Genomic DNA, 25,687 nt, shown 5'->3' with positions numbered 1-25,687 from the left:
TCTGGACCCCTGGCTGCCCTGAGCGGGTGCTCTGCCCAACCTGGGGTTCCCCAGAAGCAGACCTGAAACCCAGATTCCTGTGAATGTGATTTATTAGACATTGTGCCCAGGAACAGCCAGAAGGACTGAGGGTCTCAAGTAGGGGCTGCCTTGCTCCCCAGGGGATACTGGGCAATGGCTGGACATTTCGGGGGTCACAGCCTAGAGAGAGGTGCACGTGGCATCCAGTGGGGACAGGCAGGGGATCCTGCTGAGCACCTTACAATACCCAGGACTGGCCCCCTAACAAAAAATCCTCCACCCAAAGGCCAGAGTGTTCAGAGGCTGAGAAACCCTGCAGTGGGGCATGGGGCGGTGGAAGGAAGCCAAGTCTAGGAGGGGTCCCACAGAGGGAAGTGGAGGCCCAGCCCCCCATACCCCCCTCAGGACAGCCTAGGTCCCATTCAGCCCTGGGGCAGGCAGAGCAGAGGGACTGGAGGGACTGGGGTGCTCCCACCTCGCTGTCAGCGCAGGTCAGGGTGTCCCCAGCACTGGTCAGTTCCCAGGCACCAGGGGAACTGCACTGGGCCCCATGAGCATGGAAATGGGATGAGGCAGTAGCAGGGGGTGAAGGGGGGGGCACATGCCAGAACCCAGAGTCATCCTTGCTTGAGGAGGGGCCCCGCCTGCACCACAGCTTGCCAGCCCCGTGCCACCCCGCCCCCAGACCGCCCGCAGCCCCCCAGCAAGCCCGTGGCGCAGCAGGAGGACGTGAAGGCACGCAGCGTGCTGCTGGCCTGGGAGCCGGGCAGCGACGGGCTGTCCCCTGTGCGCTACTACACCGTCCAGACCCGCGAGCTGCCCGGCGGCCGCTGGGCGCTGCACTCGGCCTCTGTCAGCCACAACGCCTCTGCCTTCGTCGTGGACAGGTGAGCCCTGGGGCCTCCCAGGGAGGGTCCCTGGGGAGGGGAGGGCCCCTGCGTGGGTGGTCCCCGGAGGGCTCCTTAGCTCGTGGCCCCATGGGAGGGCCCCCAAACCTGATCACCCCCAAATCTCTTCCTCAGCTCCCATCACTCCTGTCCACACTTACCCCTCCAGCTGGGTCCCAATCTCCCCCCGTCCTCTGGAGCTCTGTTAGGGCTGCTCCTTAGTTATCTCTCTCCGGAGCCGAAGCCCCCCGCGAGCCCGCCACCCTTCACCAGCAGCTCCTCCCAGCCAGGCGCCATCTTTAATAGGGGGTGGATCGTCCCTCCAAAGTGCTGGCTTCAGTCTCTTTCCTGGCGGGCCGTGTGCTTTAAATTCCCACTGAACGTGCCCAGGAGCTTTGAGTGATGCTTCCCTCCCCACCCTCCACCCCCCATCAATCAAAAAAGGGAGATTGGCCTGCAGGGGAAATGAGCTTGCAGGGATGGAGCCAGTTCACTCTCGAGAACCTCCATCCTTGCTCACGTGTGAACTCAGTAGGGGGAGGGTGCTGCTCTGGGGGGATTTGCAGGGGGCAGGGGGGAGAGGGAGCTGTATTGCTCTGAGCCAGGGGCTAGTGCTCTGCTAGAGATATGGGGACTTTGACTCTTGGGGACCAGCGGTTATCATCAGAGCTAAAGGTGAGCCACGCGCAAGCTGACATGGCCCAGGGGCCTCGCTAGGCGCTCAGGAGCCCTGAGTCTGGTCCCTCTTTGTCACTGTGGTGTCAGACCTTTCGGAGCCTCCATGGATCAGGAGCCCCCAATGGCAGGACAGAGCCGCCAGGAGACACCTCTTTTTATTGAACCCCTTCGTCCCTGTAGGCTCAAGCCCTTCACCTCCTACAAGTTCCGCGTGAAGGCGACCAATGACATTGGGGACAGCGAGTTCAGCGAGGAGTCAGAGCCGCTGACCACCCTGCAGGCGGGTTGGTGCCACCTCCTCGGGTCTCTCTCGCCCCCGGGAACTTCCCAGGCACCAGGGCTTGTCTTGGGGGGGCGGCTGCAAAGATGGGAGGACCCTGGGCTCCTGGGCAGCGGTTTGGGCCTGGGGCTCAGGCTCACAGGCCCAGCCCAGCATTTTACTCTCTGACGTCCACAAGCATCAGCCCCCAAACCTGGGTGGGAGTGGGTATGGGGAGCCTCAGCGGCTAAGAGATCTGTGGGGCAGAAGGGGCGGCGCTGGGCCCTTGGGATTGGGCTGGAGTCGGGCCCCCAGGCCCTCCTCACTCGACACTGGCCCCTTGTCCTGCAGAAGTCGGGGTGTGGGAGTAGAGGGTGACTGGGCTGGAGCCACCTGGTGTCCACATGGTCCCCAGGGCCCTCAGAGCTCACCTGTCCACCTCTCCCCCCAGCCCCCGATGAAGCGCCCACCATTGTCTCCGTGACACCCCACACCACCACCTCCGTGCTGATCCGATGGCAGGTACGTCCAGGCATCGGGGAGGGGCTGGGACCAGGCAGTCAGCAGCCCCGCCAGGGCCGGAAGATCACACACACACGTGCACACACGCACACACGCACACCCCATCCTCCCACTCTCCAGGCGACCCACGGGGCAGGTGCTGCTTCTCTTCCTCTGCAGATGACACCCAGCCTCAGGCAGGACCCAGGTGGCCCCAGGTCACACAGATACTCACCAGGGCCAGGAGTCGGGCCCTTGGGTCTGCCGAAAGGTCTGGGGATTCTCAGGGCCTACAGAGTCTCCACGAACCCCCATCAATGAAGGGGTTCCTGATAGAGCACACACAGGTGCATGAGCCAGCCTGCACCCCGACACCTGCCCCCAGCAGGATGTTGGCCCTGTCACCCTGAGCCGGGCCCCCTCGTCCCCCACCCCTCTCCAGCTGCCTGTTTTTGGCAGCCTCGACGGTTCTGCCATGGGCCGAGGAGACCATGGGGCGCATCTCAGAGACCAGGCTACCCAGGAGTGTCTGAGGGACCCCCCTCTGCACCCTCCCCTGCCAGCTGTGGGCTTAGCAGGTCACCCACAGAGGCCCCGAGGCGAGAACTTCTGTCACCAACTTTGCCACCTGCAGTCCCCAAAGGGGAAAGAAAGAGGATCCCCTCCCCCAGCCCCTCCTTCAAGGTGGGGTGCTCCCTTAGGCGGCCATGACCTCGTGCAGCTGGAGCCAGGGCGGGCTGAGGCAGTTCAGGCCCTCCTGGCCAGCAGCAGCCCCGGAGCCAATGAAGGAGCCAATCAAGGCTGAGCCCTCCGGGCGGGCTGTGTAGAAGAGGCGCCAGGAAATGCCCCACCTTCTCCAGAAGCCTGTTCCCCGGCTCCTCTGAGAAGGGAGCAGAAAGCCAAGGAGAAGCCGCTCTCCTCAGCCGGCTGGGAGCAGGGAGAGGCCCGGCTGGCAGGGAACCCCAGGGAATGTCCGCTGGGGAGGGCCGGGCCAGGGGGTCGGCGGGCCCAGGGGCTGCGCCCAGGCGAGGGACGGCTCTGTTGGCAGAGCCGCGCGTCCAGAGTCCTGTGCGGGGCTCCAGGGCCTGCGTGACCTTGGGGAGGCCCCTCAACATCTCTGAGCCTCATTTTCCTGCTGTTCAAAGGGGCTGACGTGATTCCTGCCCTTTCCCACCTCCCTGGGGATCCTGCAGGGCGAAACAGCCCCGCTGGGGATGCTTTGCCAGCTAGAATCGCCCCTCGTCATTTTGATTTCCTTTCCTGGGTGAAGCACCTGCACGGGGCCGCTGGAGGCAGGAGGGGAGGGCCCCTCAGATGGAAGGTGGTCCCCGCCCCTCCCCACTGCCCACTCCCTTCCCTGCAGCCACCGCCGGAGGACAAGATCAACGGCATCCTCCTGGGCTTCCGGATCCGGTACCGGGAGCTGCTCTACGAGGGCCTGAGGGGCTTCACCCTGCGTGGCATCCACAACCCTGCAGCCAAGTGGGCGGAGCTCACCCGTGAGTGACACCCGCAGGGGCACGGCTCACTCACCCAGGGGCCTGAGGCTTTCAGGGTCCTGAATCTCTGTCCCCCTAAACCCTGTGTCTTCCATGTCCCCCTCACCCCTGAACCCTGTGCCTCCTGTGACCCCTCACCCCTATCCATTCAGCCTCTGAGCGAAGATCTCTGAGCAGCTTCTCCATGCCTGGACATGAGGGTACACCACAAACAGGACAGACAGGGCCCTATCCAAAGGGTGCTCCCAGCTCTCGGAGGAGCTCCAGCTCTAGAAGGTGCTCCCAGCTCTAGGAAGAGCTCCAGCTCTTGGAGGTGCTCCCAGCTCTAGGAGATGCTCCCAGCTCTTGGAGATGCTCCCAGCTCTAGGAGGTGCTCCCAGCTCTAGGAGGTGCTCCAGCCCTTGGAGCTGCTCCCAGCTGTAGGAGATGCTCCCAGCTCTAGGAGGTGCTCCCAGCTCTAGGAGGTGCTCCACTCTAGGAGGATCCATGTCCTCAGGAAGGAGCCTGAGTAGATGTCAAGCCAACTGGCTTCCCAGCTGCAGAGGACGTGTTCCAGGAGACCCTAAAACCAGGGCCAGAAACAGCTCCCTGGGGATGGTTGTGGCACTGAACATGAAGAATGAGTCCATGTGACCCCATCCATATCCCGGGGGGACCAGCACAGGCAAAAAGCCTGTGGTGAGAAGGGCCAAGAACAAGCCTGACCACCACCCCGGGGCAGCAGCCTGGCCCCTGCTTCCTCGGACACCAGGCCTTGGAGCCAGCCTGCCTCCAGAACGGGAAGAACAGGGCAAGGGCTGGGTGCAGACCCTGGGGAGCCGCCAGCAAGGGCATGACCATGAACAAGGCTGCACTTCGGGGTCACTCTGAGAAGGGGCTGGGGAGCCTGTGGCAGGCAGCAGAGAGAGGCCAGTTCAGAGACTCTGTAACCTGGGGCCGAGGGCCTGGGGTGGGAGACCGGAGCAGGCTGGGCTGGAATGTGTGGGAAACCAGGGGGAGGGGGCCGGGCACGAAAGGAGGGGTGCAGGGGACTCAGTGCCCTGGAGGATGGTGGGACCTAAAACAGTCGCACGGGAGAGCAGCAGCCCCTGGAGGTCCCCTCTGCTTTCATTTTTCCTCCCATAATTCTCTTACACCTCAAGCCTTGCCTTCCAGGGGTGCAGGCAGACGAGATGATGGAGCGGGCGGCCAGGGCCTATTAATAGAGAGACTCGAAGTAGCTGATCCAACAGCTTGCGCTTATTTATTTAATTCTGAGGCAGACATGTGCTTGTGGTTGTGATTTTTTATTGCCTGTGTCTAATACACTCATATTTCCTGGTAGTAAAATGGCTTCTGGTTCCTACAAGGAAATTAACGACCCCGCTTTTTCATGCTGGTTCTCAGGGGCTCCTCCTTTAACAAAGGAGCAAATTGGGACCCGAGGGTCCCCCCCAGAGCTGTCCCCAGGGATTCTGGGCTCCAGGGGGCTGGTGATACCCCACAACTCAGGGCCAGGGGACAACGCCTTCCTGGGATGCCTCCTGGCGCCCCACTCCTGCCCCGGCCCCTAACTGCATCCGAACCCTGGACACTCCTTCCCTTTGTGTGTTTGTGGCCGGTCCCCCTCTCTCCCAGCTGGCCCCCTCGTCGGGGTTGCTCGGTGGAGCGGGGGGTGTGTACTAACCTCCTCTGTCTGCTGTCTCCCTCTGACCCCCGCCACCCCCACCCGGTAGCCATGTACTCCATGCGGAACCTGAGCCGGCCCAGCCTCACGCAGTACGAGCTGGACAGTAAGTCTGCACAGTGGCCCCCAAATGGGGTGCACGCCCACCCCAGGGATGGGGAGAGGGGCCTGTGAGGATGCCTGGCTGCTGGCTGTGGGGTGCCCACCTCAGGCTACTTGAATGGACCTTCCCAAAACACATGGAAAAGTAAGGGTGTCTCAGAGAAGTGTCCCCAACCCCATGCCCAGGTTCAGAAGGACCCCAGGGGGCCCCCGGGGAGAGGAGGAGCCTCAGGAGGAGCTTCGGCCCCTCTGGCTGATGGGCGGGTGTCCAGGCAGCTGCGGCCTCATCCGTCTCCAAGGCCCGGTGCTCCCTGGAAGGCCCTTCCCTCTGCCCCAAACCCTGGCTCCTTTTCTACATCCGGCTCCCTTCTCAGGCCCAAGCCCTGAGCCAGCGCCACAGGCCTGGGAGAAACAGCTCCCGTCTGAGACCAAGTGGGTCTTCCTTCCGCGCCGGCGTGCAGACAGACCGCAGGACAGCGGGGCCAGGCGGCTCGGCCGGTCACACCCCAGAGGATGGGCCGACCGGAAGGCACTGCAGAGAGAGAGTGGGGAGGCTGTCAGCACCCCCAGTGTCCCCCAGGGCGCCGAAGCCCATGTGAGGGCATCTGCCCTCCGCCCAGCTCCTGTCCGGCGTTGTCACCAAGCCCCCCAAACTTGGCAGAAACGAGATTTCTTAGCCCAGAATTCACCTTTTACAGGCCTTTCCCATTAACACTGAAGGACCACTCCCCCCACCATGTTGAGGAGCTGACGAATGGGGAGGGGACATGGAGCTGGGCATTTTAGCGTCCCCCCATGGTGGGGAAGGGGTGACTGTCACCTATGACCCAGTGTGCCCAGGACAGCCGGGCTCACGCCGGTCACTCCCACATAAGTGTCAGCAGCGCCCCTTTCAGCTGCAGAATGTCCGGCATGGTGACCCTCCGCCCCCAGGAAGCCAACCCCAGACATCCTGTGTCCAGGTTCCCAGGGAGGAGGCGGGGCATCCCCAGCACGCACCCCCCCCTTATCTGTTCTTTCCAGAACCGTAACTAGAATTGCAGGGCTGCGTCACCCCACCCCTACAGTCTCTGCCCTCCCTGCCACCCCGTCCCCTGCAGGAGCAGTGACCTCTGTGTGCTTCCCCTGCACCCCCTTTTCCCCACAGACCTGAACAAGCACCGGCGATACGAGATCCGGATGAGCGTGTACAACGCCGTGGGCGAAGGGCCCTCCAGCGCCCCCCAGGAGGTCTTTGTCGGGGAGGCAGGTGAGCCTGGCCAGCTCTTCCAGCCCCAGCACACTCTTCCCTCTCTGAGAAGCCCTGCTGGGGATATTCAGGATCCAGGGGTCCCCCACTTGCCTCAGCCCATTCCCCTCCCTGGAGCCCACTTCTTCTTACACTCGCCACCCCTCAAACCCTCCAGTGCCCACAGCAGCACCCCGCAACGTGGCTGTCCATGGTGCCACGGCCACACAGCTGGATGTGACGTGGGAGCCACCCCCGCTGGAAAGCCAGAATGGAGACATCCAGGGCTACAAGGTAGGGGTGCTCAGAGGTGGGGGGAAGAAGACCCAAAAAAGAGGCAGGGGACTGGGTAGAGTGGGAATCACCACAAGGCCTACCCCACTCCCTTGGCTGTTTGCACCCCATCCTCAGGAATACTATGCAGCCCAGCAAAAGCATGTTTCCTCTCCAGCATACCTGGGCAGGCTGAGCTCGGATCCAAAACTCAGTCCCTGCTTGTGCTGGCTCAGATGTCTCCAGGGGACACACGTACCCTGCCCCAGGCCCCCCACTCCAACACCAACATAAGATCCTCAGTGTGGTTATGTTGGCAATGCTAATTACCATATTGATGTTAATAGACAGCCAGTTAGCAGGACTTGGACATCTCTATTCAAATTCATTCTAGATTTTGGATGACAAAATGTAATTGGTCTCTAATATTCATAGAGCCCTTTGGGGCTCCTTCACCCTGAAATGCCTTGAATCAGGTACTTTGCACCTGTGCATAATCACTATAGCGACGGAGTGAGATGAGGCTTAGGTGAGCTGGCAAGGTCACAAAAGCAGTGGGGAGCAGAGAGCCAGCCTCTAGTAATGGGTCTTGCTTCTTCCCAAGCCAGTGAGCAGCACCAGGTGATTGTCTGTGAGTCCGAGTTGTCTGTGAGTCCGGGTTGTCTGGGATTCCCATTGTGTGTCTGGGATTCTGGGTGGATTTTCTGGAATTCCTGAAGGTGAGGTGGGAGAGGCATGGGTGGCTTCACAGGCAACCTAGCTCAGCTCCTCATGCACAGGCAGAAACGGAGTCTCAGCAAAGGTCAAGGGCTTGTTAGTCCTGGGGCCCTGACTTTAGAGTGCAGTGTGGGGAACTCTTTCCATCTGGGATGAGGGGGGACGAGAGAGGTAAGGCAGCCTCCCAAGGTGGCTCTGGGGGTGGGTGACAGCCCCGCCCCCTGGCCAGCTGGGGGCCTGCACACTGCACCCTGCACGGGCCTCCCTGCACAGCATGGAGCCCCTACGCCATCGAGGGGTGGGAGCCTCTGGCTGGTGACAGACCCAGGACACGTGTGGGTGCAGACACATGACGACACAGCAGATGTCTGCATGCTCCGGAAATGCCCCTCCTGTCTGAGCAGCAAATGGGGACACTAACCAGGGCCCAGGACTGCTGCCTCCAGGCAGGCACGACTATCCAGGTTACAGGTTACCGTCCAGCTGAGCGGCTGAGGTGACATCCACCCCCTGTGTCTCAGGGGCATGTGTCTGTGGGGCAGTGACTTGTGCCCAGAGGTGTTTGGGGCCCGGCATGAAACACTCAGCTGAGAGAGAGGGAACCTGAGCTTCGGTTTCAGGGGAAGAGGAGCCGCCATTGTTTACACATGGCTCATGCTGCTTGGAGTAATGGCAGCAGAACTGGATATGGCTGACCCTGGAACGACAGTTTTGACCTCCCTCAAAGGCAAAATTCTGCATGTAACTTTTGACTCCTCCATAGCTTAGCTACACGTAGCCTTCTAAGAACACGGCCTGACTAAGAACACAGTGATTGACACGTACACGAATACACATGGACGTCAGGTGACACTCCTGTATGTTCACCGTGTCCGCCTGTGTTTGCACATCCGGTCGGCCAGAGGGAAGGAAATGCTCTTTGAAAACTCACAAGGAGGAGGGGAGCACATTTACAGCCCCGTGCTGGGTTCTCCGTCCTCCCAGTTGACCTCAACCCTTTTGTTTTTGTTTTTATAGTTTTTTCAGATTTATTTATGCATACGAGAACTGGGGTAGGGCCAGAGGTGCAGGGGTAGGGGTGAGAGGATTCACCAGAGACACAGTGGGGAGCAGAACAGGCAGAAGGACCAAAATCCACTGCTGAGGGGAGCAGTGGGCGAGTCAGGAGAGGTCTGCTGCGCCGTGTGGGTAGCTCCCTGGCCGGGGATCGAACTCATGCTGCAGAGGTTGTGGACAGCTTCATAGTGCTGATGCTTAACCCCTTGTGCCACCAGGGAGGCCCAACATCATCCTTTTACAGGACTCATTGTCTAGCTTCTATCAGTGTTGGCTTCCAGTTACAAAATACTGTCGACATTAGACACACTCCCATAAACCCTCAAAAATGAAAAGATAACATAAAAGAGAAATTGCTATTTATTACAGTTACAGCCATTCCCGCACCAGTAACATCTCCTGGGGGGCATCTGTGTGGAGGTGGGACCCTGCGGGTCAGACCTGCGTTGTTCAGGGCCCATTGTAGCTGCGCCCAGGCCCATGTGGCCGGCAAAGCTGAAAATATTCACCGCCTGGCCCTTTACAGAAAGAATAGCTGAGTCGATGCTGCCTTGGCGGGGCACTCGCTGGTGCCCGGGACTACGGCTGAGGGCCAGGACGCCTGTTTGAAGAAGGCTTGGAGGGAAGAGGAGGCAGCGAGTCCTGACATCTCTTTCAAGGAGGAGTTTTGCTTAAAAGGGAGCAACATGGCCTCCCTGGTGGCGCTGGGGTTAAAGACAGCACTATCAAACTATTGCCAGCCACTGCAGCGCGAGTTCAATCCCTGCCCGGCCACGGAGCTACCCACATGGCACAGCAGACCTCTCCTCTCTCCCCGCTGCTCCCCTCAGCAGTGTATTTCAGTCAGTCTGCCTGTTCTGCCCCCCACTCTCTCTCACCCCTGCAACTCTGGCTTACACCCCAGTTCTTGTATTCATAAGTAAATAAATTTGAAACTAAATAAAAGGGAGCAACATGCAGTAGAAGCTAGAAAGAGGCAGGAGGGTGCTGTTGAGTGTGTGCTGGTGGCGTGAGAAGGGGCCCTCGGGAGGGAGGGGGAACAAGGGGGCTGTCCGAGGAGCTGAGAGGGCCGGCATGTTCAGCCCTGGCACTGGGGCAGCCTCAGGTGTGGCCCTGGTGAGAGCAGGGGCCAGGGCCAAAGGGATGGCAGAGGTCTCTGATGGCGTCCACTTCCCAGGAAGGCTGCCATAAGCTTGGGGGTGCGGACAGGGGAGGAGCCTGACACTGTGGCACGGGCCCCGCCCATGTGAGCGACAGTGACGCCTCCAGTGACCGTGTGGCCTGGGGTGTGGCCTGATGTCACCAGGGCGGAAGTCTTATCTGTGGGGTGTGATGAAGCCAGGGAGGCAGACAGGAGGTGAGGATTATCCGACTGCCCTCCGCCCGCTCCTGGCCGTGTAAGGCGTTTGTTCTCCCAGCAAATATTTGCGGAGCACCACCAATGTGCAGACGTGACCAGGAAGGCACGTGGTGGGGCACCCTGCCACACACAGGCCTTGCACCCCTTGGGGCGGGGGTCAGGACTCGGCCCTCGGTGCCATTTACACAGAGGTCAGCAAATCGCCCTCTAGCAAGGTCTGGGGAGCAACGCCCTCGGAGGGTGCCATGCGCCTGCCCAAGAGTGGGCTCTAGCCATGAACCCTCCCCTCCTGTCCCCAGGGGAAACCTCCCCGGGCTGGGCGATGCCTCATCTTTGGGATGGCCTCACGCGTCTTCCAGCCGTCAGCCGCTCTTTAGGCTGGTCCCTTTACAGCGGGAGCCCTCCAGGGAGTCTTCTGCACCCGCTGACTCCCGTCCCTCTCCTCCTGGTCTCTCTTGATCCCATTCCTAATAGATTTGGGCTCCCACCTTCCCCACCAGAGCTATTCCTGCAGGAGCCCCGAGAACCCCCTTGGCCAACACAGCCCTCATCCTGCCTGGCGGAGCCACAGCTTGTGACACGGTGTCTCTCTCCTCCTAGATGCCTTCTCCTCTGGGCTGCCCTCGTGGCTGTTCCCCCAGTCCCTTTGCTGTTCCATCTCCTCCGCAGCCCCTGAACACCCAGACCCCAGAATCACTCAGTGACCGCTCCCTGCATTCGTATGCACTCACCAGACTCCATTTGTGTGCTGACAAGACCTGGCTTTTAGCATTCACCCCGACTTCTCCCCTGTGCCCCAAAGTCAGCAGGAACTGAAGGGCCATTAGTGAATGAGTCACCCCAGCTCTCATCTACCCATGAAAAGACTATTTTCTAAAAAGGAGGGGCTAGAGAAAAGCCAAGATTTCAGGGTAACAGGGTGTCCTAGCTGCCACGCACGCCTGCCAGGGGGGACACTTCTATTAGCTCTTACTTTTACGTGCTCCCTCCTGGCAACCCCAGAAACCCCGAAAGCAGCAGCGTGCACACACCCTCTTCGCCAGCAGGTGGCGCCAAATGCCCTCTGATCCCCTGGGTTGGGCAGGCAGCCCTGGCGCCTCAGTGCAAAGTTGTAAAACCTGCAGAGGACCCCAAACATGGAAGAGTCCCCCGCCTCTAAAGACGAAGTCATGGGAAGCGCTGTGAGACGGCCGCTGTGCTGCAGCCTTACACCTGTGGCTGTGCAGTGTCTGGGATCTTTAGTCCTTCGCTGCTCACGTTGGCGGAAGCGGGTGCCTCGGCCCCTCTGTGTCACCACAGGGACAGCAGGACTGTGGCTCGGGGAGTCTCCAGGCCCAGCCTGCCCAGCCTGGGCTTCCATGCAGCGGGCTTTGCAAACTGCTGGGTGTGTGACTCGCAGGACCGGGTTACCCTGCAGATGCTGATGCAGTAGAGCTGGGGAGGGCCCTGGCAGCCTGCACCCTAACCAGCTCCCAGGTGTGCCGAGGCGCTGGTGTTTGCACCCCCTCTTAGTGGGGGTACACACTCTACACTGCACCTGGCCCCCGTCTCAGGATCCTGCAGAACAGAATTGGCTTGTTCCCCCAGGACCCGTATTCCAAAGGCTGGTGTGCAGGGTCAAAGCCCCACAGACATGCAGAGACTGGGGTGTTAGTAAAGGAAGGTTCTGGAAGGGCTTCGGCAGCAGCTCCTGTCCCCTGGGTGGCCTCCGCTTACACCCCAGCTGTGCAGGGCGGAGGCGGGCAGGAGCGAAGGGGTCTCTCCCTCCACGCCGCCTTCCTCTGTGCCTGCAGATCTACTTCTGGGAAGCGGAGCGGCGGAACCTCACGGAGCGCTTGAAGACGCTTTTCCTGGCGGAGAACGGGGTGAAGCTCAAGAACCTGACTGGCTACACGGCCTACATGGTCAGCGTGGCCGCCTTCAACGCCGCGGGGGACGGGCCTCGAAGCACCCCCACCCGGGGCCAGACCCAGCAAGCAGGTGGGGGGAGGGCCGGAGCGGTGGGGATCTCTGGGCTCTGGGGGGAGGCAGCTGCCCCACCCCACCTGCTGAGAGGCCGCAGGGCACCCCCCAGAGTGGGAGAGCACAGCCCACAGGGGGGCTGACATGTGAGTGGCCAGGGAGAGGTGCTGTCTTCCTGGAGCCTGGAGAGGGACCCCAGCTCTGGCCCCGGGCAGCCCGGCCATCCGCGCTCCACCAGCCTTTCCCACCTGTCAGCCTCGGTCTCCAGCTCTGTTCATCCCACAGTGGGGTCCCGCCCTGAGCTGGGCACTGGCAGTACAGCCGTGAGCAAGGCATCCGGGCCGCCCTACTGAGAGACAGATCAGAAGCAAACAGCTAATGAATCAAACCCCCAGGTCCAGTGGGCGATCTGGGGTGGAGGTGGGGCGGGAACAGGTGGCCTTGGGTACTTTTCTGGCAGAGGCAACATCGGAGAAGAGGCGGCGTGGGGAGTCCCGGATGAGGGCTGTTCCGGCCGAGGGCAGAGCAGGTGCAAAGGCCCGGACGCTGGAGGGGATTAGAGGATCAGAGAGAAAGCCAGGGGGCCGGGGTCGTGAGGTAGCAGAGGCCCGAGCCCTGGGTGTCTGAGCTTGTCCTGTTGCTGCTGCACCAAGCTCCCCCCCCCATCTTCTCTCCTCCTGGATTTGAACACAAACTTAGTCCTGGCCCCTCAGCACCTTTGCCAACCTGGGGCTTCCCATATGTAAACTACCTCTTCTCTATAAAGAGCAAGGCCTCAAGAGTCAGTTCCTAGTATTGTCCCCTGAGGGGACAAGTCTGGCTCCAGGGAAAGCCTGGTCCTCCTGTGGCTCCGGAGGGTCCACTTGCTCCCCCCAACCCCCCTCCCAAACACTCTCTCTCAGAGTCACCAGCCGGATACGCACCCCCCAGGAGCCTAGAGGCTTCCGTCCCTGTGGCTGCGGGACAAAGTGTTCTATCCCACGTCCTTTGAGCCCAGGGGAGACAGGAAAGGCCCCCTGAGCTTGCCTCCTTCCTTCAAAGACGCTGGCTGGCGCTGCCTGCATCAGCGGAAGCCGGTCTGATTAGCCCCAGCTCCGTGGGGGCGGTCCGGACAATGGCTGCCCCTGGCCAGCCCCACCAGCTGGGGCTGCTGTCCAGTGGATGCTTCCTCCCCGTCCTCTTGTCCTCCCTCAGACCCTGCCCCCACCACGTTTCCAGGGCTCTGGGGTCAAAAAGCATCTCTTCCAGAGAGTTCTATCCTTCTGGCCTCCGGTTACTCCCAATAGGGACGTCTGGTGGCCACACACCCCGGGCCAGGGAGGGAGCAAGGCCCTGTGGCAGCTCTGGTATATTCTTGTTCAGTGCCCAGCTGAGGCTTGGACGTCCAGACACCCTGCCCTCTCCGCCAAAGGGGCCGAGCCCCACAAGACATCGAGGGCCACACAGGGACCCCAGGGACCCAACATGGGGCTCACGGCACTGACTGGATGAAGCCTGATGCTCCAGCTTTAGGGAGCATTATGGTAGAAGGGCTGTGCCCACTGACCCCTGGTGACCCCTCCTGCCTCTGTTCTCCCTGGACCCCAGACCCAAATGCCCCCGCTGCTTCCAGGGCTTTGAAAGTCCACGAAAGGAGGACCCCAAAGCCCTTTGCTGTCTCCCCGCAGCACCCAGTGCCCCTGGCGCCGTCAAGTTCAGCGAGCTGACCACAACCTCCGTGAACGTGTCCTGGGAGGCCCCGCAGTTCCCCAACGGCATCCTGGAGGGCTACCGGCTGGTGTACGAGCCCTGCACCCCCGTGGATGGTGAGTGGGGGTCCCCATCACAGCTTATCAATGGGGAAACTGAGGCCCACATCAAGGAAGGAGCATTTCTAAGGTAAAACAACAGCAAGTTGGGGGCAAAGATAAGCCAGACCGGGTCACCTCCCTCCCAGACAGAGGAATTTTAACTAAGCTCTTCCCATCCACTGATGGCAGTGGGGAGAGAGGCAGAGCAGAGATAGAGCAAGATGGAGCCTGGCAAGATGGACAGGCCTCTGCGGGATCTATAAGGAGAGGGAGCCCCCAAGCCCGAGGGGCTCAGCCTTACAGGAGCTGGTCCTTCTTCGACTTCAGTGGGGCCAAGAAGCCCTTTGAGTATCTAATAAGTCTTGGAGGCTCTCATTAGAAAGATGCAAAGAGAAAGACTCTCGTTAGAAAGTTTAGGGGGTCACTGCCCCCCTGTTGCCCTCTGAACCTCAGATCAAAAACCCTACGCTGCAGAGTTTCTCCCTCCTGCCCTGAGCAGGCTCAGTTCATCACTGCAACTGTCTCCAGAGCCTTTGCCCCACCCCTGCCTGCAGGTCCTGCTGCCCTGGGCCCCACTCCTGCCACCAGGCCGCCTGTTAACCCTGACCGCTGACCCCAGACACCTGCCAGCCCCCCAGCTAGTGTGAGGCCCAGAAATCGCTTAGGGAAGCCTCAGGTCCAGAGCCCCAAGAGGCTGGGGTGTGGCAGGCCCACTAGCTGGGGTGCTAGTGGCCAGAGGCCCCTCTGGGGTCACCCCACACTCTCATCCTTCCCCGACAAGGGCACCCGTTCAAGGACGAGGCCTGGGAACTGCGGTGGTGGCCGTTCTGGGCCAGCAAGAGAACAATGGCTCTCAGTCTGCCGCCACAACCTGTTGCCAGCAGCTCGCTCGTTCTGCAGAGCTGTGCTGTGCACTAGAACATGCTAGAACCCTGAGGGCAGAGGCGACGCCCAGCCCCGGGAGACTCGGTCAAGTGCAGGGGCCAGGTCCCCCACAGGCAGGGAGGAGAGAGGCTAGAGGGGCTGGGCGGGCCTGACCCCTGGAGGACGTGGGGTGGCCGTCATGGTCCAGGGCGACCTGCACAGCAAGAGTCTCGAAGTGCTGCAAACCAGTTACCTCAACTTTAATAAAAGCCAGGACACCCCTCTGGTCTCCATTGTGTGGGTTCTGGGGGAGGAGGGGAAGCTGGGGAGCTGGTCATCCCAGGCTGGGGGCCATGGGGTGTCCTGTCCCCTCCAGCTGGGCATGCAGTGTCTTTCCAGACGTGCTGCCTGTGCCATGGCCCAGGACACGGGCTCTGTGGGGGCAGAGTCCCGTCCCATAGGTGGGGGTGTCAGCCTGCAGGTGCTGAAGGACCCGGCTCCTGTAGCCAAGGCCACGCATGCTGATGGCTTTTGACTCCGCAGCCTTTCCTGAGAAGGGCCTGCAGGTTGTGTCCAAGGAGCTGCTGGGGGGGCCTTGCTGGATGGCTGAGGTGGCACCCCAGCCTGATCAAGGGGCGCAGCCTCCACCACTACCCCCCCACCTCTTCTCCCCCTACAGGAGTCAGTAAGATTGTGACGGTGGACGTGAAAGGGAGCAGCCCACTGTGGCTGAAGGTCAAGGACCTGGCAGAGGGCATGACCTACAGGTTCCGCATCAGGGCCAAGACCTTCACCTATGGGCCGGAGATCGAAGCCAACGTCACCACGGGCCCCGGAGAAGGTAGGGCACCAGGGTGGACGTGGGAGCCACCCTCCATCACAGCCCTCACACCCCCAAAGAAGCCTGGGTAGGACAGAGCCCACAAGGATGCAGGGAGAAGCTTGCCCCCAGCTGCCCCTGCTCTGCCCTTCACCTGCCCCAGCCCCACCCTTGGCACGTCTCACCTGAGCAGCTTCCTTGGAAAGAAACAAAAGCAGGAAGAGAGCTGGCGAGGCCAGGCAGGGTCAGGCAGGGCCAGCAGTGGCGTGGGGACAGAAGAGGGCCGTCTGGAGGTCAGGCTGTTCCAAGCTGAGGCTGGAAGTGTGTCAAGGAGCACAGAGGAGGTGATGAGAGTCCTCTGAGGAACAACTGAGCAGGTAGAGGGAGGAGGGGTCTGCAGGGGCGCCACTGGCCAGGCGCTGGCTGGGTGCATCGGACGCCTCTGGTCCAGAGGAGGAGCCACTCTCAGCCCCAAGTGCCCCTGTGCTGAATGAGATCCCGGTGCTGGGAGCCCCCCCCACTCCTCACACCCCTCAGCTGTGTCGCACATCCACCTGAGCCCCGGGCTTCGGCAGCATATGCCTGGGGAAGGGGGTGGGAGGAGGGACGGGAGCATTGAGACCTCCAAGGTCATGGGTCAGACCTGGCTGCAGGGCCAAGCTCTGGGTCCCCAGGCTGTGTTAGCTGAGGCCCCAGCCTCCTGTCCAGCTCCCCTGGGCCCTGGAGAACCCCCACTCTGATGCTGGATTCTCAGCTCTCTCCTGGTCGGCATCCACAGGGCCACCCAGCTCCCTCTGGCCCCCCCACCCCTCCCCACCCCACTCACTCACTGGCTCCTGCCCCAATCCTACATGTGCACAGCAGCTCCAACTGAGTTCCTGACTTTGGGGGTACAGGGCTGACATCTAGTGGGGAGCAGGCCTGGTGAGTGCCAGCTCACAAGTCCCTGGAGCACAGAGCATAAGCTGCAGGGCATCCCCAGAAAAGATAGTGCCAGGAGGGGCCTCTTTTTTCCTCTTTTTAGCAGGGAAGACCCAGCCTCCTCTCTCCTTCCCTAGCCTAACAGCAAAGGCAGCTGGGGTAGGGGGAGTTTCGGGCAGGAAGTAAGGACACCGCCATCACAGACCAGGACAAGAGATGTGGGAGGCCTTCAGCCCCCACAAACCACTCCACCATCATCACACCCACTCTACTGCCTCCCTTCAAGCTGTCATTTCAAAAGGCCCTACAGATGAGGAAACTGAGGCATGGGGGAGGGGGATCGTGAGTTGATCTGTCACCACCTAGCAAGTCCTGGCTGGAGCTAGAAACTCCAGGGACTCTGACTGCTCCAGCCCCTTTGTCCTCTCCTGCCCTGGAATGTGGGGTGTGGGGGTGCAGGTGACGGAGGAGAATGTAGGGATCCCTGTAGGCCTGGCTGGTCGAGACAGGCCCCTTGGCCTCTGCACATGCAGAGCTCCCCGGGACTCTGGCCGGGCTTGGGCTGTGGCCCACCCCTCCTGGAGCACAGGAGATGGCGGGCGGATGCCCACCAGGTGCCGTTTGCAGGTGCCCCGGGCCCACCTGGAGTGCCCATCATCGTAAGGTACAGCTCCGCCATCGCCATCCACTGGTCCAGCGGAGACCCCGGCCAAGGGCCCATCACCCGCTACGTCATCGAGGCCCGGCCTTCAGGTACGGCCCGGCAAAGCCACGGCCACTCCTCCCTCCTTCCCAAGTCCCCGCCCTGGGGCCCCGCTCTCTGTCGTCAGCCCAGAAGGTACCTCCAGGGGAGGCAAAAGGTGGGGTGTTGGGGAGCAGGGGACAGAACCCAGCTGGCCCTTTGTCAGCGGCCACCCAAGTGGTCCCTGGGGAAGGACACTTAGCACCAGGTGGGGGCCAGGGGCCTGGGGAGGGGGTTCATGCAAGCAGCTGGAAGAGCCGCGCCCCCGACCAGGGCCCCGGGAGGAGGCCGGCTGCCCTGGAGACCCTCGGTGCCCCTTCAAGGCCTGTCTCTGCCAGGGCGCTTGTCTCCGCGGTCCCTGTAATGGTACCAACCTCTCCTGTCAAGCCTGAAATCGAATCACAAGAACTTCCAAAGCCGCCAGGAGATGCGCGGCTGCTAGGGCTCCGGGGGGCTGCCGTCCACGCTCCTGTTTCAGCCGCCCAGACACCTGCTCCTCCGGTCCCCTTACCCACGGAGCCCTCGGCCACCGCCCGCCGCCGCTGCCAGGCTCCTGAGCTAATCAGAGGAGCCAGAGTCAGCAAAGAGCTGCAGGCTTGTTCTTGGAATTCCGGGGATCTGTGATTAGCGACTGAAGTGGGAAAAGGTGGGGACAAAGGCCGCGTCGCTCCACGCAAACAGCGAGTCGTCGCAGAGCGAGACGCGTCAGGCGCAGCTCTAATGGGGAGCCTCGCAACGCCCCCTGCCAGGTGGCTCAGACCTGGGGAGCTGAGCACTGATCGTCTCAGTGGAAAGTAGTTCATCATTCCAGTGGCTCCCGGGAGCCGCCACTGCCCCATCGCCGCCCCAACCTTGCGCTAATAATTGCTGTCACGAAGCGCTGACACATCCAGCAGCTCAGATCCAGCGTGCGCCGGGAGGGGTCCGGGGGGCCCGGCTCGCTCCTTGCTCCAGATGGTCCCTCCCCGGGCCTCCGGGACCGGCTGCCGAGTTGGCCAGGAAGCAGGGCCCCAGCCTGTTTATCCGACCCAAGTTGGCCGCCAGGGTGCCAGGCTGTGGAATGTTGGCTCAGGACTATGGCCCTGTTGATCTTCCAGCGTTCCCGGGGGCCCCGCGTGGGACCTGCTGCTCCAGGTGCGGGGGTGTGACTTGGCCCACACAGGTGGGATCAGGGACTGAGCCTACGGTGGAGCACGCCAGGACCACCCCCACCCCCGAAGGTCAGGACAGTGCCTGGGAGCTGGTGACAGGGACAGAAGGTGATGAGGAAAGGCTGTGGGGAGAGGGAGCCCCGTGACTCTCTGGCCACATGAGAGCAGGTTCCTCTTGCGGGGTGAGCTGCCCCCCACCCCAGGCGGAGCTGAACACCCTCATCTTCAGGGGGAAATTACTCTTGCCCTATGCATGCCCCCTGCATCGCTTGTGCCTCCTGCGGGCAGGCTCAACCGAGCACGAGCACGCCTGCTTTCTCCAGGGGGCATGGCCAGGGGCTGCAGGCGGAAGGGCGGGGAGTCCCCTGCAGAGCTCCCAGCCCTGGAACCCGTCCCGCACATCAGCTGACTCCCAGAGCCACAGTGTGACATGCCAGCAGCTTCTGGTCTGGCCCTGTTGCCCAGGCCCCCCTCTTTTCCATGAGGGGTAGAAGGGGGCTCAAACTCCCAGGGCCCTGGGTGGCAGCAGAGGCCTGGATGAGTCCATCCAGCAAGTCTTGGTTCTCTCCTGATCATGTGTGCCCAGCACCATCCCAGGCATGCAGAGGGGTTCCTTGCTGGGAGCCATTAGAAAACCTGGGGTGAAGCCCCAACTTCACCATTTAGGGTATGTGACCTTGGGTAGGTGGACCCAGCTCTCCCTGAGTCTCAGTTTGTTCACCTTTAATGTGGGCACAGTAGTTCCTCCCCCAGCCACTGCGACCAGTATGAAAAGTGAGGCCCTTGAAATCACGGTGCTGGACAAGTATCACCTGTGTGTATCATCCTCGGTGTACCCGCTGAAGGTGAATGAGTTAATCCAATGCCCTGAAAGGAAGATGGATTTGCACCCCAATACTTATACTTCAAGGCATGCAGCACAAAATTGGGGTGCATAGTACTATGAAGAGGCCAAATAATTAGCATTCATCAAGTATTTGGGGTGACTGTGCTGAGTCCTAGGCTACAAAGCCACTTTGACCCTGATCTCTGCCTTTGATGATTGTCACAGCCTAGCAGGCAAGAAAGAGGGGTGCTGAACAAGAACATGATGTGCATGAGGCAGACACCCAAAACTGAGTAAATAGGATGGAAGGTGAGGCCAACGCGCGGGACCCCAGAGCCCTCCATCAGGGTAGAAGACGGCAGACTCAGCTGCTTTTGAACTGGGGTCCTGTCCGTGCTCTTGGTTCAAAGTTCAGGATTGATGATGGGGGTTGACTTCTCTTGGGTTCTCGAGACTTGGGAAGATCCGTAAAAAGCAGTAAGGGAAGTAGCAGTTCTAGACGCAGTTCACCAAGGGGGAGATCCGGAGGGCTGACAGACACGTGGAGAAATGGTCAACATCACTCCCAGCCCAAGCGCAAAGATGCCATCTCAGCCTCTGAGAATGGCGCATTTTCAAAAGACCCCAGCAAGTGCTGGAGAGGATGGCAGAAAGAGGAACCTTAATACCCTGTTGGTGGAAGTATGAACGTGTGCAGCCATTGTGGAAAGCAATCTGGGTTCACCTTAAGAAACTAAAAAGGGGCCTCCCTGGTGGCACAAGGGGTTAAGACGCAACTTATGAAGCTATCTGCAGCCACTGCAGCATGAGTTCAATCCCCGGCCACGGAGATACCCACATGGTGCAGCAGACCTCTCCTGACTTGCCCACTGCCCCCCTCAGCAGTGGATTTCAGATCTGCCTGTTCAGTTCCCCACTCTGTCTCTGGTGAATCCTCTCACCCGCCACACCTCTGGCCTGTACCCCAGCTCTTGTATGCATAAATAAATAAATCTTTTTAAAAAAATACCATCCAACCCAGCATTCCCACCCATGGGCATCTGACCAAAGAACATGAAGCCATCAGCTCCGGAACCTACATGCTCTGGGGTGTTTGTCTCTGAAGTGTCTGCAAAGCCAGGACATGGCGACATCCCAAGTGCCGACAGGTCGAGGATTAGCCCAAGAAGATGTGGTCTGTCCACACCAGGGAATCCTCTTCAGCCATAAGGAAAGACAGGATGCTGCCATTTACAGCAACGTGGAGGGACTTGGAGGGAATCATGTCATAAAGCAAGTCAGGGTGACAAAGTCAAATATTGGACATTTGTATAACAGATGCAGCGAAGCAAGATACTTAGAAAAATGAGCAGATGTTAATAAGCAGAGTGAAGTTTCTGAGGTTAAGGGGAAAGAAGAAAGGGTCAAAAGGGGGGGTCTAAGGGATGGTGGTGGGGAAATGAATGAATGAATGAATGGTATCAACTAAAAAAAATGATGGAGACAAAGACTATGGCCCCAGGGACGGGCGGAGCTGAGGCTGGGGAGCAGCCTGCACCTGAAAGCCAGCTCTTGGCAGAAGGATTTTGGAAACAGGCAGAAGGATCAGGGGGGAAGGGGGGGAGCCCCATGGGAGCCTGTCCAGGGTCCTTAGCTCCCTGATGGCAGCAGCGTGGAGGCCACACAGGCAGCTGAGCTCAGCCGTCCATGCCCTTTCTGGTTCACATGGGGAGGTCATCTGAGCAGGACCTGGTGCCTTGGCACTTGGGGGCCAAGCCACCCCACCACTGGCACCAGCAGGAAGACTCACTGCTTTCACAGGCCAGCAGTCCCATTTGCTCTGTCAAGGGCCCCATCAACTCCCCGCTGACATGGGGTCACGTCCACGGACAGCACATCCACAGTTGCCCTGGAGTGAGGTGAAAGTCGATTCCGTCCCACAAGGGCCAGACCCAGAGCTGCAGGCCAAAGGAGACAGGCCTGAGGGAGGCTCAGGAGATCCAAGGACAGCAGGGCTGGACAGAGGGGCCCTCCCACCTTCCCTGGGCCTCCTTCTCCTCAGCTCTGCCCCTGAGCATGGAGGGAACAGAGGATGCCCCCCCTCAAATCCAAGCAGCATGACCAAATGTTCTCAGGCAACCCCAACCTTCTTGCACATGTTATTTAAAAACCAAATACCCTCTTCTTTGTGTACCCCACCACTCCGACACATGTTAACTAAAAAACGGGTCAGAAAGCCAGGTGCCTGGTAAGTAGAGGAAGGCATACTGATGTGACAAAATAATGCAGCCCCCTCTGTCCTGTTGACAAGCACCTTCTAGTACCACAGACAGGGACTCTGCAGCGTTCTGTCCATCCATGTGCTAAGAAGGGGTCTGTTTCCTGGAGGGTGGTATCACGATGATGGCGACCGTATTTTCTGCATATTATACATTTGATCATGTTTTACAGTTGCTTTAATAAAAAGAAAAGGGTCCCAAAATCCACTTTAAAAAAATACACACCCCCTGAGGACCTACTGTGCACCAGGCACTGCAGATGAGTATTGACAGGGCCAGCACATGGGCCCCACCCTCAGGGAGCCAATTAGGGTCTGGATGGGGTTCCCCTCACTGGCACTGCCCTCTGCGCTCTTGCAGATGAGGGGCTATGGGACGTCCTCATCAAAGACATCCCCAAGGAGGTGACCTCCTACACGTTCAGCATGGACATCCTAAAGCCAGGCGTGAGCTACGACTTCCGGGTCATTGCGGTCAACGACTATGGCTTCGGTGCCCCCAGCAGCCCCTCCCAGTCTGTGCCAGGTACTGTGGGGTGGGGTGGAGAGGAAGAGGGCACCGAGCACCAGCAGCTGTGGGGTGGGGACCAACGTGCATTACCCTCCCTAGTCTCCCAGGCAGCGGGCCTGAGACAGCTTCCTGCTCTGGAAGACACCAGGGCCTTGGATCTGCCGGGTTCTTCTCTAAGGACTCCTGGCAGAAGGTCGATGAGCTTGTGGATGAACCCTTGGACCCATGATAAGAGGGTCTGTGAACCCATCACCCAAGACATTCGAGGGTACCAGGCCATAAGCTGCATGTTTCCAGGGAAACTGCCCCCAAAAGCAGGCACAGTCAGCAAGCTGTGGAGCAGGCCTGGAGCATCAGAATGAACAGCGCTGGGTGGGTAGGGTCCCCTCCTCTCCCTTGTCACCTCTTTCTTTGGGCCCATCACATCTCAGAGCTCACAGTGGCCCCAGATACCAAAACCCATGACCCCAAATCTATTCGCTAACCACTTTTAATACCAAGCCCCACCCCTCAAGGTAGCAATATAACTAAAACTTCTATTCATCAAATGAGCTTCAGAAACCATCCTCTGCCCTTGCCCAGAACCAAATAGTAGAAAAGAAATGCTTCAAGACAGAAAGAGATGAGCCAGCCCTCTCCAGGAAGCAGCCTGATCCCCACTAGCTGGGGGCTTTGAAAGAAGGGGCCCCCCATTTGAGACAGATTAAAGACCCGCTCATGTCCACCCTCCCTAGTACCCCCACTTACTGCTACCAGAAAGATTCAGTCCCAGTTGAACTTGAAAGAAACTCTCCCCAGGCACCTTTGCAACCCAAATGTGGGCCTACATGTTAGGATAAGTGGTAGGTGGAGAGAAATTAACAAAAAATCAGCAAGCACACACTGCCTTTCCTCCTGCCCGTGTCTTTGGCAGACATCACTGATCAATCGCAGAGCTGTTTCCCAGAGAGCCCAGAACACTTCTCAAAACTCTTATCCCAGCAGTAACTGATCAGAGCTCCCACTTTAGCTGAAACTGTCCCTGCTGACTTGGTCATAGAGTCTTCCTATTTCAAAGGGCACCACCGCACCTACCCATATGCGGTGCCAGCAGGTGGTAGGGTCCCAGCTGCAGCAGGAGGCTCAGAGGCAGGAGGGGCTGGGCTCCCTGGACCTGACACCCCTGTCCATGTTCCAGCCCAGAAAGCCAACCCGTTCTATGAGGAGTGGTGGTTCTTGGTGGTCATTGCCCTCGTCGGCCTCATCTTCATCCTGCTTCTGGTCTTTGTACTCGTCATTCGAGGCCAGAGCAAGAAGTATGCCAAGAAGACAGACTCAGGTGAGCTGGCGCCAGCCCCGCTGGCTGAGGGGCCCGTGGAGCTGCCTCCCCTGTGGCTAGGACAGAATGGGTGGGGGTGTCTCTCTCCTGCTGTGATGGCTGGTCTGGCCTAGGGTTCCAGCACACAACCTCCATCTCCTATTGTGGCTTCAAAAAGGGGGTGACCCAGCCTGTGGGGGGAGGCCCCCAAGGTAAAGGATGACATCAGTGACAGGCATCAATCTCCCTCCCAGGCAACAGTGCTAAGTCCGGTGCCCTGGGCCATGGGGAGATGATGAGCTTGGACGAAAGCAGCTTTCCTGCCCTAGAACTCAACAACCGGCGGCTTTCAGTCAAGAACTCCTTCTGCCGAAAGAACGGGCTCTATACCAGGTAGAGGCAAGGATGGGGGGCGGGAGTAGGCTGGGGGTGGGGAGGGAGGTGCAGCATTCCCTGGCCAAGTTCCCAGACTTGGCCTCACCCTGTCCTGAAAGGCCACTCAAGCTCCGGCCGGGAACGGTCAGCAGAAAGACACAGCAGGACCCGGCAGCCCCATCAGAAGCCGGGGCCGCAGCCCGGGCCTGCGCACACGGAGTCACAATTGGGACTGAGGGGTTCGTGCCAGGGACAGCAGAATGCAAATCACTTGCATGGTTGCGCAAACCCACCTACGGGTCTTCAGAGCCAGCTGCTGCAGCAACAAGGCTGTAGCCATGTTAGACTCATTCCCCAAAGGTGAGGGGCACCCAAGAAAAGTATACTGGGCACATACACCCAAATGAGAGGTGCCAGGGGTCCCCCCATGATTGCTCCCAATTCTGGAAAGTTCATTCAGAGTATCAACCCACCCCCCACCCCGCCCCTGGCCCTCTGCTCTTTACGTTTGCTGTAGCTGGAGAGCAGTTTGCTCCCAACCCTCCCAAGGCCGGGCTCAACGTCCTCAGAGGCCAGCCTCCCACAGCAGCCGAGCAGGAGAGGCTAAGGCTGACGGGCCGGCTCCCCTGAGTTCTCACTCCCTGTGGCCACCAGGCCGCCCGTTTCCAAGGGCAGGGTCCGCTGACTGCCCCTGACATGAACCGGCGGTGGTGTGCTCAGCAGAGATTGGGGTGTTGTGACCCAGGGGCTCCCATTTCTGGCCTGGGCCCTATTAACATTCCAGGCTCATCAGAGGTGCCCGGGGTGGGGGTGGGGCGGCCTCTCCCAGAGCTGCTCACAAAGCTGCTCTGTCTCCTGGAGGGAAGAGGCTGTGTGTGTTCATCGGGCACAGGGGGAGGCGGGCGGCTGGCGAGGCCCGGCTCTCATCCCCCGCCAAATCCAGCTTTCCAAGGGAAGGGCCATTCGAGGCCAGGGCTCGGGCCCAGCACGCCCAGCACGGCCACCACGGCCCGCCAGGCTGGCTCCGGGACCCTGCCACACGGAACAAGGGGGTGTTTCACGGCCCGCTGGGCCTCCCAGGCCTCTCGCGCCCACAGTGTACACAGCACGGCCCCCGCGTGTCCCTGCACTGCTGTGTATACACAGAAGTCCCGCCTGTGCCCAAACAGCCCCAGGCTCGGGGCCCTGCCTGTCACCCCCCACTCACCCTGTCACCCCCCACTCACCCTGCATGTCACCAGGACAGCATCACCCTAGGTGAACCCCATTTTCTCCTCGGATTGTACGTTTGCCTGTCTTGTCCTCAAGAAGCCCCTGCCAGGACTGTTTCTGTTTATTTTCAAGTGTTTAAAGAAGAGGCTTTGTTGATGGGAATGAAATCAGATACAAGCAGAGGATGGAGGTGAAGAGGCTCGGGGGTGCAGAGGGGGTGCTAGTGCCCTGTTCCCAGGCCACTGGATTGTTCTCAGAGCTGCTGCACCCCCGTGCGGGCCAGCCAGAGTTCAGAACCAGGGTTCCAGCAGCCTGGGGCTGCCTGGACAGATCTCAGGACGTCAGACCCTGGGCAGTACCCCCTTGTACCCCATCCTGAGGAGACACAAACAGGCAGAGTGTTTGAGGACTCCAGTCATAGGTGCCCCAAGGGGCCCTGCCCACTGCCCCACCCTCTCTGGTCATCAGCAGAACCCCATCAGCAGGCAAGGGCTGAGGCACCCGCCCATCCCAGGGGCTTGTTCAAATGACTCCCCCGTAGGCTTCTAACACCCCCCAGGAAACAGCTTTCTTTGGGGCACAGGTGGGCATGAGGGAGGGGGAGCCGGTAGTCCCTGCCAGCTCCACCTGTGCATTAACCCTCTCCAGCGCCCTCCGTGCGTGTAGGGGTTGCAGGGGGAGCTCGTCTGTGGTGCAGGCACCCGGACTCCCC

At 60.2% G+C, this 25,687-nt stretch overlaps 1 protein-coding gene across 2 annotated transcripts in view; it reads left to right on the top strand.

Moving 5' to 3' along the window:
* SDK2 (sidekick cell adhesion molecule 2) overlaps window positions 1-25,687 on the top strand; it is a 212,435-nt gene that overhangs the window by 178,322 nt on the left and 8,426 nt on the right. The window contains exons 30-43 of one of the 2 annotated variants that reach the window (XM_054689621.1): window positions 707-908; window positions 1,767-1,870; window positions 2,297-2,367; window positions 3,710-3,845; window positions 5,561-5,617; window positions 6,761-6,862; window positions 7,020-7,135; window positions 12,041-12,227; window positions 13,877-14,014; window positions 15,543-15,704; window positions 17,232-17,357; window positions 21,942-22,106; window positions 23,269-23,409; window positions 23,643-23,781. In XM_054689621.1, the coding sequence (XP_054545596.1) occupies window positions 707-908; window positions 1,767-1,870; window positions 2,297-2,367; window positions 3,710-3,845; window positions 5,561-5,617; window positions 6,761-6,862; window positions 7,020-7,135; window positions 12,041-12,227; window positions 13,877-14,014; window positions 15,543-15,704; window positions 17,232-17,357; window positions 21,942-22,106; window positions 23,269-23,409; window positions 23,643-23,781 (1,846 nt within the window). The remainder of the gene's footprint in view (window positions 1-706; window positions 909-1,766; window positions 1,871-2,296; window positions 2,368-3,709; window positions 3,846-5,560; window positions 5,618-6,760; window positions 6,863-7,019; window positions 7,136-12,040; window positions 12,228-13,876; window positions 14,015-15,542; window positions 15,705-17,231; window positions 17,358-21,941; window positions 22,107-23,268; window positions 23,410-23,642; window positions 23,782-25,687) is intronic. The other variant, XM_037495165.2, reaches the window with a different exon arrangement.

Source organism: Talpa occidentalis, unplaced genomic scaffold, assembly GCF_014898055.3.
Source record: "Talpa occidentalis isolate TD23 unplaced genomic scaffold, MPIMG_talOcc4v2.1 talOcc4.7, whole genome shotgun sequence".
Classification (NCBI taxonomy): domain Eukaryota; kingdom Metazoa; phylum Chordata; class Mammalia; order Eulipotyphla; family Talpidae; genus Talpa; species Talpa occidentalis.
This window is presented reverse-complemented; position numbering and strand designations above follow the sequence as displayed.